The 14188-nt window shown below is 40.3% G+C and overlaps 1 protein-coding gene across 4 annotated transcripts; it reads left to right on the top strand.

Moving 5' to 3' along the window:
• The first annotated feature begins 270 nt into the window (after nucleotides 1-270).
• On the top strand, nucleotides 271-12909 carry LOC133136239 (CD276 antigen-like). 4 transcript variants are annotated; one of them, XM_061253547.1, is made up of 5 exons: nucleotides 724-798; nucleotides 1043-1137; nucleotides 7260-7607; nucleotides 8631-8912; nucleotides 11278-12908. In XM_061253547.1, the coding sequence occupies exons 2-5, from the start codon at nucleotides 1065-1067 to the stop codon at nucleotides 11397-11399; spliced, it is 825 nt and encodes a 274-aa protein (XP_061109531.1). In that variant the 5' UTR covers nucleotides 724-798; nucleotides 1043-1064; the 3' UTR covers nucleotides 11400-12908. The 4 variants fall into 4 exon arrangements, with proteins under 4 accessions (XP_061109533.1, XP_061109531.1, XP_061109530.1 ...); XM_061253549.1 differs by lacking the exon at nucleotides 1043-1137 and having other exon boundaries at nucleotides 271-798; nucleotides 11278-12909; XM_061253546.1 differs by lacking the exon at nucleotides 724-798 and having other exon boundaries at nucleotides 814-1137.
• Nucleotides 12910-14188: the final 1279 nt, after the last annotated feature.

The following is a 14188-nucleotide window of genomic DNA, read 5'->3' as shown; positions in this document are numbered from 1 at the left end:
CGACAGGCAGTGGTATATTAGTTTGTGATAAAACCAGCTCCCATAGGAATCCATGGGACTGGAAAGGCGAGGCTGTCTCCAGTTACATATAGTATATCTCGATGTTTTCATTAGCCCCCCAATTCCAGTCCTAGAAGGTCACTACTTCTTTCAGCTCTGAATCAGTGACAAGCATTCCGGCTATTTTCAGTGAGTCGGAGCCTTTGGCTCAGTTCACCAATAAGAGTCGGCTCTTTCGGCTTCCACTCATACAACTGAACTATAGTCGTCTAACCCAGCGGTCCCCAACCACCGGGCCGCGGACCGGGACCGGTCCGTGGGTCATTTGCTACCGGTCCGCACAGAAAGAATAAATAACTTATTTTATTTCCTATCAGGAAATATTCCTATTTTGGAAAAACCGGATTATCTTCCAATTACATCCGTTTTGCCTACGTGCTTTACGCATGTCAAGACTTGTGAAGGCTTGTCTCGGTACACGTGATACCCCCAAAATTAAAACCACAAGCTAGCTAACATGAGTAAAAAACAAACGTCTTTGGAGAGCTTCTTTGCAATGTGGAAAAGGCCCAACGAGGAGACAGAAGAAGAGCCTACGAATACCAAGAAAAAGAAAGCTGCATTTAACAGACAATACCAGGAGTCCTACTTAAAATACGGGTTCCCGTATTTTAAGTAGGACTCCTGGTATTGTCTCCGGTGATTCTCACGGTGAAGCTGGGTTTTCTCTAGTGACAGCAAAATTATGGAGTAGACTAGAGATAAAGAACACACTGATCCCACTGATTCAGCGTTATGGTGAGTTGTATTTGTATGCACTTTATATTTGTTTTTATGCCGGTCGTACCATTTTATTTCGTTGTATTTATCCCCCACCCCTTGAACCGGTCCGTAGCACAAAAAAGGTTGGGGACCGCTGGTCTAGCCAATTCACAAATCACCGCTAGAATGCAGTCTAATCATTCACCGAAGAGCCAGCTCAAACTAAGAGTATAAACCTAACCTACGTAGTTGTTGAATTTGGTTATTGTTTCGGCCGTAGAGAATCGTTGGATTTGACAACAATGTTGTTCTCTCGGAGGATTTACCATCCACTATTCTGCAGTTTAGTAACGTACACTTGTGTAACATTAAAAGGTAAGAAACTATTTTATTGTTCGAGGAGAGTTTAACCATCAGTTCTGGGGTTTAAATCTCAAAAGTAGAGCGTTTTGGTAGAACCCACCGAGCGTCTTTGTAAAAATCATGATACTTACAACATGAATGTATTAGAATGCTCCTGTCTCTATCCTATGAAATACCATTTAGCCCCTTTCTACCATCATATTGAGGAGAATAAGTTGTAGCGTAGTTTTGAGTTAAAGCCATACTACGTAGTAATGTATGCAGGATCGTATGGTTTCTGGGAGTGACCTATTTTTCTTTGTGTATTGTATGTGAAAAGCATGTGGCCAAAAGAAGATGACAGATTGGTCTCCATGATAGTGTTTTCAAAATGCTGAAATGTATTGATGTTTATTTTATAGCTTTTACAATTGCATAAATTAATTTTTCATACAGAATCGTCCATTTCAACACCCAGAAAATGTCATTTATGAATACTGAAAAATAACTGTATAGTGTCTAATGCATAACACATGGTACATTTGTATTCTTTTTTTCATTACGGTTTTATACCATTGGGCCACCATGGGCAATTTTTAAATGTTTTAACTTCCTATTTCTCCTAAAAAGACAGAAAAAAGTACAGTATAAAGAACAATATCACGTATACATTACATAAGTGGTTAGTTATAGTTCTGGCCCAATTGTGCAGTTTTAGTTCTTATTAATATATTTAAATTAGTATTTTCTTTGGTTGCACCACTTGACAATGACCAGTTATGCCAGAAAAAAGGCAAATTTACTTTTTATTTGAAATTACACAGATTTGTGAGTGTATCATCAGTTTATTTATTATCAATTCCTAATGTAAATGTTATTTATTAAATGTATTTAATGTTCTCAAACCTCTAACATGACATATTTCAGTTGTTACAACTGTAAATAGTTGCACCACTAACTGACTTTCCAAGCTCATTTTGAATTAAACCGGCATCTTGCATAAATGTACAGTCATGGACAAAAGTATTGGCACCCTGCAATTCTGTCAGATAATGCTCAGTTTCTCCCAGAAAATTGTTGCAATTACAAATGTTTTGGTTTTAATATCTTTATTTGTTTGGCTTGCAATGAAAAAACACAAAAAAGAATAGACAAAAATCCAAATCAGATATAATTTTACACCTAAATCAAAAAAGGGCCGGACAAAAGTATTGGCACCCTCAACTTAATATTTGGTAGCACAGCCTTTTGAAAAAATAACTGAAAACAACCATAACTTCCTGTAACCATTAATGAGTTTCCTACACCTCTGTCCACAATGGAGTTTGCCAAAACTTACCTGAGGAAGCCAAAAACATTTTGGGTGAACGTCTTGTCGACAGATGAGACTAAAGTAGAGCTTTTTGGTAAAGGATATCAACACAATGTTTACAGAAAACAAAATGAGGCCTTTAAAGAAAAGAACACAGTCCCTACAGTCAAATATGGTGGAGGTTCCAGGATGTTTTGGAGTTGCTATGCTGCCTCTGGGACTGGACTCCTTGACTGTGTGCATTGCATCATGAAATCTGAAGCCTACCAAAGAATTTTGGAGCGCAATGTAGGGCCCAGTGTCAGAAAGCTGGGTCTCCGTCACAGGTCATGGGTCTTCCAGCAGGACAATGACCCAAAGCACACTTCAAAGCACTCAAAATGGTTTGAGGGAAAGCGCTGGAGAGTTCTGAAGTGGCCAGCAATGAGTCCAGATCTGAATCCCATAGAACATCTGTGGAAAGATCTCAAAAAAGCAGTTTGGAGAAGGCACCCTTCAAATCTGAGTGACCTGGAGTAGTTGGCAAAAGAAGAGTGGTCCAAAATTCCAGTAGAGAGGTGTAGGAAACTGATGGTTACAGGAAGCGATTGTTTTCAGTTATTTTTTCTAAAGGCTGTGCTACCAAATATTAAGTTGAGGGTGCCAATACTTTTGTCCGGCCCTTTTTTGATTTAGGTGAAAAATTATATCTGATTTGGATTGAACTCAAATTTATTCATATATTTTTTCAATGAATAAACATCTTTAGAATCACAACATATTTTTATTGTTTTCCTGGGGTCAAACCACATGAAAGTTGAACCAGCCTAACCATGTCTCAAAAATGAATTCAAATATATATATTTGTGGAAGATCTACGAATCTGGAGGCCACTTGGGGTCTTCTTTACAATGTCCTGTCTTTTGTTTTCTTAAAGGCACTTTACATGAAATTAAATGTAATTTACTTTTTAGTTTTCCGTCTCAAGACATATTGGCAATTATTTAAAAACAAAATATCAGGCAGGTAGACCACACGTTTTTGCAATTTTATTAAAGTTAAATTGTGGAGTCCTCTGGGAGGGTAAAAAATAAATTCTACAAATCTTGGGCTGCTAAAAAGTGTAAGCCAGTAATAATTAACATTCGGTGTCATGCGCTGACTTCCCCCTCCCGGAGCATACATTGTTAGCCCCCACCTTTTGGCACCCATGCCTGTGGGGGAGAGCTAGAGAAGGGCTCCTGGAGGAGTCTTCCTGGGCCCCCTGGGGAGCCCCCTTCTCTCACATTCCTTGAAGGGTTTGAGCACAGGAATACTGGAGACTGCATAAAGATGTTTCATGATAATCCCAGGTCAGAATATAGTAATGTTTGGTGTTATTCTGATTGGTTCAGTGCGACTGGTGTAATGGTCTAGTTTTTGTAACAGTCTACCTTTGATATCATAACCATCCAGGAGCCGAGGGAAAACTGGGCAAAAGCTGTCTCTGTAGAAGTAATTTGTTTTAGCTCCCTGACCAAGGTCTCACTGGTGGGAGTTTGGCTGTAAATTCCAGATGGGTGACCCATTTTTAGGGTCAACCCAGCCCTACGACACTGGGTATCCAAAGGCAAAGTGGGACTCAGGAAGGGCTGCCATTTGTGAGGAACCTGAGAGCTGGGGCTTCTGGTATGTGTCAACAATACTGTTTGGACTACCTTTGGGGAGGTTCAGACCAAAGGAGATAAGGGGAAGATATATAGTGGTTGTATGAGTGGTTAAGGGCAGTTAAGTCATGGGACAAGAATCATTGGTGACCTCTCCCGTGACCCCACAACTGGTCACTTCCAAGGGGAAAGCCTGTTTGTATGGATGTGATCTGGTAAAATCAAGGAATCGGGTGAGATGCATTTCATACCAAATGGAGTTTAATAAACCATAGTTTCAGTAACTCAAGGGATTCCTCTCTGGGAATCATCTCATTTTCCCTACTTAACAACCCCCAAGAGTGGGGGTCTAAATTCCAGATCTGACCACCCCTCCAGGTTGATTTATGGCACTGCCGCCTGGTTCAAACATATGATTTGGCATAAAAGCAAGTAAATAATAACCTATCTGCCTGCGAATAAATTATTTTGTTTGTAACTTGCGTGATCTCCATGACTCTAATTCATCTTGTACGTTTTTCAGCCTAAATTACGACTGAATACTCAGGGGGACAATATTGACCAAAGACCAACTGATCAGTGGGTTTAATAATAAATACCTGTTAGGATGCGCATATATAATATTAATTTTGGAGTAAGCTTGAGCTCCGTTAAAGGTGGCAAGTTTCTCCATTATAATTGCATAAATCATTATAAGTTGCAACTAAGTGCTGAATCAGGGGCATAGCCTAGGTTCTAGCTTCCAGACCTAGAAGCAGAGTCTGGAGAGTGCTGATACTGAACCGAGTGTGTCTGTGTTCCACGGCGGGTATAAGACTCAAGCCCTCTGACTGTGGTGGTTACAACAAGTGTGGTGTTTACAACAAGACTTCGGGACTATCGGGTATCTGTCCGTAGGGAACCGCAGTTTTAAGTCTCAGTGATTGAGGCCTGTATCAGTGGTTGCGATACCTTTGTGTACTGGGCCCGATGTTACGTCACAGGGCCGCTGGGTGCCACTGCAGATACTAGTCTCCACCCCTCTGGTGCGCTGCTACAAGGGTGGGGAATCTGCTTAATAAAAAAGGATGAATTCCCTGATTACATCTTTTATCCTATAAGGATATATTAAATTATTTAGGCATAGGCCAAACGTAAAGTGCATCTTGGTGCACCATATCAGTTTCCTCTGCTTCACTTTGTGTGCTCTAGCTGCACCACTGTGAATGCAGAGGATTTATATTATTATATACGGTATACTGCATGTCTGTGCATGCCATTTAGGAACTGTTAGTTAATAACACTAACATACTTACTTGGATGTCAGTTAGATTAACTGTGGCATGTGTGTACTTAAAAATCTAATTGTATGTTTGTGTGGTTGCTCCCACTAACACAAAATATATATATTAGAATATTTCCTAGACCATAGATAAACTAGTTAATGCCATGAAACGAACCCTTTAAAGTTTTCACTGATTTACAGTGACCTGTCGCATCTGTACCTATACGGTGAGATGTTTACAACAGGAGAGGTCTTTATAGCCCAGTAACACTGAATTGGCTTATATTTTGGAAGGTGTTCCAAATGAAAAATGCTTAAGCAAATTTAAGAGTAAAAGAGAAGAAGCAATTCCTCCTCTTATTTACATCCCTGGGCATAAAACCTAATAAGGGGGGTAATTTTCTGGCGAGGACTGGTTCACTGGTCATTCTACTCCCCCCACAGTTTCAAACTTCTCAGTTTCTCACTGCTCCCTCACAGCTCCCACTGCTCCCTTTGTGCGTCTTGTCTCTCCTTCCCTAATTGTTTGTCACGTGTGGTGTTACTTGTTGTAAGAGCAGTGAACCTGCACTCCCAATGATTTATCTTGAGGGAGTGTATGATTTGTTTTGTTTTGATGTATTGTTTTTGATCAATTCTTTTATTTGATTACAGATTTATGCAGACATTCACCCTGCATAAATGTGTATATTTTTATTGTTATTGATTAATTCTTTAATTTAATTACGGATTTATGCAGACATTCATCCTGCATAAATGTGTATTTTTGTTTTTGTTTTTAATCATTCTTTAATTGGACTTATGGATTTATGCAGACATTCACCCATACATACATCTTGTATTTGGTATATGTTAGTTTTAACCTTCCCAGCATTCTGTTCTGCATGCAATATACTGCAATGTAGTAGTATGCATGGCTACAGGCTCAGCTCGATAATTTAGTTTCTGAGTACTTAGGCAGACCTGCCGTCCAATACTTATAGGATAATTCACAATCCTCATTTATATCAAGTTTGGTAAACCAGATGATCACTGGTCTCAAACATATCATTAATAGTTTACAAAAAATATATTCACGGCTGTTAGATCTGAAGCGCAGGCGCTCCTTTCTATCAGCCGTTCACTTATCAATCAGACCCATCGAGCGTGTCTTAGCCTGCAGAACATATGCCGAGGGTGGTTTGCTGCTGCCAAGCAAGAGATTCTGGACCTTTGTCTGCACAAGAACCCTTGTCATGTCATAAGGGAGTTCATTAAAGCCTTAGACTGGCATAGGTGGATTGTGTCAGAGCAAAGGGAAAATATTTGTTATCCACCTCTTTTATGTATGTATTGTTTGTATGTTTATCATAAGTAGTTGTACTGTCTGTATTGGATTCTTGGTTTCTTTTTCCCTTGATTCACCTAAAACAGGTCTATCTAAATTCCACTACCATATGCTCAACCTGCGTAGTAGTGAAGTGATTCAGGACTTCGCAATGGGTCAGATCTGCGTTCTGAGGTGAATTCCGCTGGAGGTGGACGTCTCTCTGTGGTGGAAGGACACTATTTCTGGACAGTGTGCGTGGTCTCTGACTGACCTAATGGACCCGGTGCAACAGGTCGTCCAGGGCTAGCTCCTCTACCAGCTCTGCCCTTCGGCCCTCGCTAAATTCCGTCATTGGGTTAGCGTGGGGTTTTACAAAAGTTATTTCAAATCACTTTCGAGTCTACTGAATTGCATCGATGTACTGTATGTAATGATTTGATGTATCTACCTTTTGTTTCAGGGCTCTCATTTTAGGAGTATTTGCTTTTAAAAATGTATATGTTTGCCAAATGGAAAAATAATTTTAAAGCGCTTCTACTAATTTGGATGCATTTGTCTGAATTTGTAAACTTAAGTGCACATGTGCTTTTTGGAAAAGGGGCTTAAAAATTCTTCTTTTACTTATCTGTTTTTTTTTTTTATCAGCTGCTTTTGAAGTTAGAACCCCTGATTCAGAAATGGTGGGAGTGTACAGGCAGCCTGTGGTTTTAGGGTGCTGGTACACCCCAAGCTCTGGTCTGAATGGGCTGGTGGTCACCTGGCAGAGGGTGGAAGACTACCAGGTGGTGCACAGCTTCTACTACGGAAAGGATCAGCTTGACCGACAGAGCCTCAGCTACCACAACCGCACGCGGCTCTTTCCCACTGAGCTCGTCAATGGCAACGCGTCTCTTGCTCTGGCAGAGGTCCGGCAAGAGGATGCAGGCCGCTATCTGTGCTCTGTGAGCAGTCTGCAAGGGACTGCTGAAGTTGAGGTCCGGCTCAAATTTGCAGGCAAGTTGGATGGCTACCATGTCCATTGCACCGTAATACACAGCAGTCACAAAATGAGACCTTGCAATGTGGCCTTTTTGTGAAAAATGCTGCCCAGAGCTGCCATTGTTGGTCAAAAGACATGTCTGGAGGTAAGAACAAATTAATATGTTTAAGGCTCAACTATCTCTTTAATTCTCACGTCATTTCATACATCCGCAGATGAGAGCATTCTGTGAGCTCATATTTATTTTTTGTGTGTATATTTTTCTGCATGAACCCATTGAAGGTTTTATGCAATATATTTTATACCTGTGGATCCCAGGAATAAAGTAAAACTTTATTAATATCATAACAGCGCTAGCATAATGGCCAGCGATTGTGCTCCTGGAAGTTCTAGATTTTTTCTGAGCCTATCATGTAGGAAACAGTGCCCCTTTATGGTGGTGCTGGGCTGTGTGCCACAGTGTGTTCTGTACAAAGGCAGTCACTTTTTCTCCCAATATAGCCTATAAAAGGCACATATTGTGTTTGTTCTCTTCTGACTGGCTACTGATAGTATCAGAGCTGTATTCTAAAAAAATGTTTTGCAATGTTGAAATGAAGAGTGGAAAAATAGAAATACTGAGGGCTGTTTCTGGAAATAGCCGAAGGCATGTAGACTTTGTGGGAACTGGTCAGATCTGTTTATTTCCTTCTCTTTCCAATGAACTGACTTCACAGCATGTCCTGAAGTTGTAAAATGTCAGGACATTGAGTTGATGTAATATAATTAATAATAAAGTATCTATCTATCTGTCTGTCTGTCTGTCTGTCTGTCTGTCTGTCTTCACAATTTGATCCTCTATCTCCAACATCATTTTGAGTTTATTTTTTCTGGCACCCTTGTTAAATATGCACAAAAATTGTGTAAACTATAATACAGTGAGTAAAGTAGTGAATTTTATTACAATGTATGCACACCCACAGACATGAACACAACTAAACAATAAATGCAGACAATGGCAACTTGAGGATTATCTCTGATCTTCTTGTCCTGTACAGCTTTCTACACAGAGCCTCAACTCACGGTGCAGATCCATCCAACTAACATTCGTTTCCAGTATGAGAGCAAGGGGTACCCAGAACCAGAGGTCTGGTGGGTGGATCCCAAGGGCCAAAACCTTTCTCACCACACAGAGGTCTCCCCCTTGGAAGGAGATGACGGGCTTTTCTTCCTGCGAACTCGCCTAGAGCTGGACCATAGCCGTGCACCAAACTACACCTTCACCCTGAGGAACCGGCTTATTAGTCAAGTCATTCAGCGGCCGGTATCCTTTAAGACTGGTAAATTATCACTGTGGTCATCTTCCAGAACGAGTGTGCTTGTTTTTGGTTTTTATGATTAACAAAATGTTTTCAGTGCTGTAAGTGACTGAAATAACATGCTCAACCGTAGTGTGAGTAACTGAAGTTGAAAAAAAATCTGTTGCTGCTAGTAAAAAATGTGAGTAGGCTAAATTCAATGATATGCTGCTTTTAAGCACTTTTGTCCATCGCAGAAAGAGCACATGTTTGTTTTGATTAGTACAATCACGGAAAAGAAACGGGGAATTAAAGGGACTGTCAAAAAATCACCTCCGACTTCTGTGACAAACACCCAGCCATACAAATAATTAATCTGGAAGAAGGAAAAGATGGGCTGTGGAACCTCCCACATAACGTTCCCATTTTATCCCTGCAATAGCCACCACAGCTGGAATACACATTTGGCCTGCACTCAATACGCTTTTACATAGCAACCACATGCAGTGAAAATTACATTACATTACATTACATGGCATTTAGCAGACTCTCTTATCCAGAGCGACATACAATGAAGTGCAGATCAAACAAGTACAAGTGCAAAGAGGACCCGAGAGGACAGTACAGTTCCGAGTCTTAGTGTACACATACACATAATCAGAACCCTTGAAGAATACAATCAACTTCCAAACTAGCATACCACAGTTGGCAGCTAGAAAAAAAACAATATCTATACAAGTAACAATATCTATACAATCTATACATAAGTGCCATTACAGTCTATGGCATATATAAGGCTAATCATGGTGGTGAGTTAGGGAGGGAAAGGTGTAGCCTGAAGAGATGAGTCTTCAGTCTGCGCTTGAAGGCGGTCAGAGATTCTGCCGTTCTGACATCCACTGGGAGGTCATTCCACCACCGTGGGACCAGGACAGACAGCAGTCGTGAGTGTGAAGTGCAGGTGTGGCGAAGCGGAGGTGCCAGACAGCACAAAGTGGCAGAACGGAGGGATCTTGTTGGTGTATAGGTCTTGATAAGTGAAAAAAAGTATTCAATGCACTGTTTAAGATCTGCGGTTTGTAGGCAGTCCCATTAGCTGATTATGTAATGATCCGTAGCCTTCATAAGTTAGACGTAAATTTCAGGCAGACTGTGACCGCACCAACACACCCTCGTCAAGCCGCATTTTGCACTGTGAGTTCATGTACATAAATCTGTTCCTAAGTGTCTCCAATTGTGAAATGTTCCTCCTAAACCCAGCTTCCATTTGCAGAATACTTCAAGCATGTCAATTGCTCCACAAATTACTTCATAATTTATAATGACCAGTGAGAATCATTTTTATAGTATGATGCTTTCAATGACAAGAAACATTATGGCAACCTCTTCTCTTTTAATGCATTCATTTTTAAAATATATTAATTAATTTTTTTTAATTAATCCCATAATTTGACCAGAGTTCTGATCATAAATCAGACTTGATACAAAGGTTTTCTTTGGAAAAACATTGTATTTGTTCAGTGGGTGTGTGTTAGGGGCGGCCTGCAGCGTAGCGGTTAAGGTAAATGACTGGGACCTGCAAGGTCGGTGGCTCTAATCCCGCACAGCCGTTGGGCCCTTGAGCAAGGCCCTTAACCCCGCGTTGCTCCAGGGGAGGATGTACAACTGTACATCGCTCTGGATAAGAGCATCTGACAAATGCCTGTAATGTAATGTAATGTTACTTGATTTTTACCAGAGATTTTTTTAAAGAACATAGCAATGAAGCATATGATCTAACACACTGCTGCAAGTCTGTACTTTTTTTTTTATCCTAGTTCCATTGAGCAGCCACCTATACAAAAACTATTCTCCTTTCTGCCTCTCATTTTGGCCATATGATGTATATAGAATGCGACTGGATTACAAGGCCGTTGAGTTATAAATGTTGAATGATGAAATGTAATGAGGCTTTTAAAATGGGAAGATACCTGGGCAACTTTCAGTTGTGGTCTCCTATACCAGTAAAGCTCAAAAATCTGGTTCAGTGCAAGCATTCATACTGTGAACACTTTTCTGTCAAGCAATTCTTATTTGCCAATAAGCTTCTAGTTAGAGGAATTCAGTTCTTTAAGGAGGAGCTTATTGCAAAAACAACAAAAATGACTTTCGTTTTTTGTAGTTGAAAGCTCTGGTAGAAGCAGTATAAAGAGAAATGACCAGTACCAGACCAGTAATTCTGTAATTTTCTGTCATTTTGTTTCATTCTTCCCGCATGGTTAAGCCCCCTTAGGATAATGGGATCCCTTCATCAAAATGTCAAACTAAATATATTCATGTGATCCAGTATGTTGATATGTCTCGCTGCTTGACTACTCATTAATATGGCAGAATTGAGTTATTTGTTTTTACTATATCCCTTTTTTAGATGGCTTTGGATACTGCACCTGCCCCAGAGACCGACTGGCTCTCCTGCTTCCTGTTTCTGCTGCTGTACCTATATGGATTTTCACTGTGGTCTTGTTTTGGCGCCACTGGAAGAAAACGTGATTCAATCTTCACATTTCTCCACATTTCAATGACAAACAACAGAACTACCTTGTTTCCACTCCCTTCATTAGTTTAGTCTATTTTGGTTTCAGTGCCAATCTTCAGTTATTATGACTGAGGCTTGTTGTTATATTTGAGAGTCTTTACTTTGGTTACTGTAACGGCCATATCCTCATGCCTTATTTGTTTGAACATTCTTATATTGAGCTCGCTCCCAGAATACTCACTCTTCCCTAATTGTTTCAAATTCCCTTGTCTACTTACTAATCTGCTAACGCAAGATTAACGCTAGGATTGGGTAATACTAACATTCTAACCATGTGTTCATGTTACCTTACGTTTCTTGTACATGTCATTTACTAATTTACTAATGCTAGGGCAGGATAGGTTTATTACTAACGATTACTAATTATCTTGTTAACTTGTCAATCCTCCACACCTGATTTCCATTCTCATGCTGCTCTCAAGCTAATTGTCTACACCTGTCTACACCTGCATATATAGCTCAGTTCCATGTCATGTCTTTGCAAAATTGTTGCCTCCTGTTCGTGAGTGCACCGCTTTAGCGGTTTTGTCAAGCCATTGTCTACCCGTTACGATCCAAGCCTGTTTATTGACCAAAGATTATTGACTGCTGTTTTGTTGACCATTGCCTGCCTGTACCACGACTTTGCCTGCTGTCTTTGTGCTTTTGCCTCGCTGACAGCTTTCCTGGCTACTGGACTTTTTGCATGGTGTACCGATTACGAGACTGCCTTCTCCCTCGGTACTGTACTTTGGTTTTGGCTGGATTTTATGTGTATGAACATTGCTTGTTTTTTGACTACGCTCACTGGACACTCTTTATTACTTTATTACACCCCTGTTTCTGAGTCGTGCATTTTGGGTCCAACCCCTCACGCACCCATCTCACTTTGACTTTGGAGTAGTCTCATTTTACTAACCATTCACAGACAGGAATAATGAAACAAAAATGTATCTAAATTATTAGAAAATAGTATAATTCATCATGAATTAACTAGGTATGCGCCTATGCTGCAGTAACTAATGGTACACCAATATACATTAATAAATATAGATAATCTTACACTTCTGTTGTTAAATAATGTTTTTGTGGTTTATACGCTCACAGATGTTTCGTTGTAGGGTGGCCTGTAGCGTAGTGGTTAAGGTAAATGACTGGGACAGGCAAGGTTAGTGGTTCAATTCCCAGTGTAGCCACAATAAGATCTGCACAGCCGTTGGGCCCTTGAGCAAGGCCCTTAACCCTGCATTGCTCCAGGGGAGGATTGTCTCCTGCTTAGTCTAATCAACTATATGTCGCTCTGGATAAGAGCATCTGCCAAAAGCCAATAATGTAGTGTAAAGTTGTCAGGTCTGTATGTGTTTCCATCAAGAGCCACTGGCCTAAAATATAATATTATAGAGAAATTTAATTTATGTATTTTAACACAAAAATAAAATCTCATTAAATAAAAAAAAGAATGTAATGTAATGTAATTATATCCAGCAATATTTTATCCTTGCAGTGTTGCAACCAGAAATGGGTTTGGGGCAAAACAATCGAATGAAAAGGTACACGTTTCAATCCCTCCTTTTTTCCTTTAGGTTTACATTTCACAGACAACTTGCTCCAGGGTGACTGAGCACACTAAGTTAAAATGACAGTGTTATGCAGAAAGGCTGAGACAGACAGTGAGCTCCAGAATTATTTGCACAAATATTTAGAAAACGGCTGCATATAATAAACAACATGGATAATGCTCTATATTTTATGTTCAAACATACAGGGAAATTATATATATTTCAATATATTTACATTTTATTTATATATTTATGTTTCAATGTTTTTTTTATTTAGTAATCTCATCTTTCCTGAAAACCACAAATTATTAGCACCACTAACCATTAACCACCAAACAAAGTGAAATTGGCAATAAAACACTTTTTTTTACATTACATTACATGGCATTTAGCAGACGCTCTTATCCAGAGCGACGTACAACAAAGTGCAATTTAAACACAAGAACAAGTGCAAAGAGGACCTGAGAGGACAGTATAGTTCCAAGTCCTAGTGTAAAGATGCAGAAAATCAGAACCCTTTAATTAAGAGTACAATCAACCTTCAAACTAGCATACCACAATTGCAGCTAGAATACAAAAAATAACAATACCTATACAAGTAACAATATCTATACAATCTATACATAAGTGCCATTACAGTCTAAGGCTAATCATGGTGGTGAGTTGGGGAGGGAAAGGTGTAGCCTGAAGAGATGGGTCTTCAGTCTGTGCTTGAAGGAGGTCAGAGACTGCCGTTCTGACATCCACCGGGAGGTCATTCCACCACCATGGGACCAGGACAGACAGCAGTCGTGAGCATGAGGTGCAGGTGTGGAGGAGGCGCCAGACGGCACGAAGTGGCAGAATGGAGAGGTCTTGTTGGTGTATAAGTCTTGATAAGGATTGAATATATACAGGGGCTGATCGTTTAACTGCCTGGTATGCGAGCACCAAAGTTTTAAATTTGATGCGAGCCATAACAGGCAGCCAGTGGAGGTTGCGGAGCAGGGGGGTGACGTGAATGTCTGGGAACATTGAATACCAGACGGGCTGCAGCATTCTGGATCAGTTGTAGGGGTCTGATGGCAGATGCTGGAAGGCCAGCCAGCAGAGAATTGCAATAGTCCAGGCGGGACAGGACCATTGCTTGAACAAGGAGCTGAGTGGAGTAGGTGGTGAGAACGGGTCGGATTCTCCGGATTTTGTACAGGAAGAACCTGCAGAGA

The sequence above is a fragment of the Conger conger genome, chromosome 9 (genome assembly GCF_963514075.1).
Source record: "Conger conger chromosome 9, fConCon1.1, whole genome shotgun sequence".
Classification (NCBI taxonomy): Eukaryota; Metazoa; Chordata; class Actinopteri; order Anguilliformes; family Congridae; genus Conger; species Conger conger.
Note: the sequence above shows the minus strand (reverse complement) of the source record. Positions and strands in the feature narration are given on the sequence as shown.

Coding starts and splice junctions, on each gene's coding strand:
- LOC133136239 (XM_061253547.1), top strand. CDS start 1,065: ATGTTGTTCTCTCGGAGGATTTACCATCCACTATTCTGCAGTTTAGTA. Junction 1,138..7,259: donor CACTTGTGTAACATTAAAAG/GTAAGAAACTAT, acceptor TTTTTTTATCAG/CTGCTTTTGAAGTTAGAACC. Junction 8,913..11,277: donor GCCGGTATCCTTTAAGACTG/GTAAATTATCAC, acceptor TCCCTTTTTTAG/ATGGCTTTGGATACTGCACC.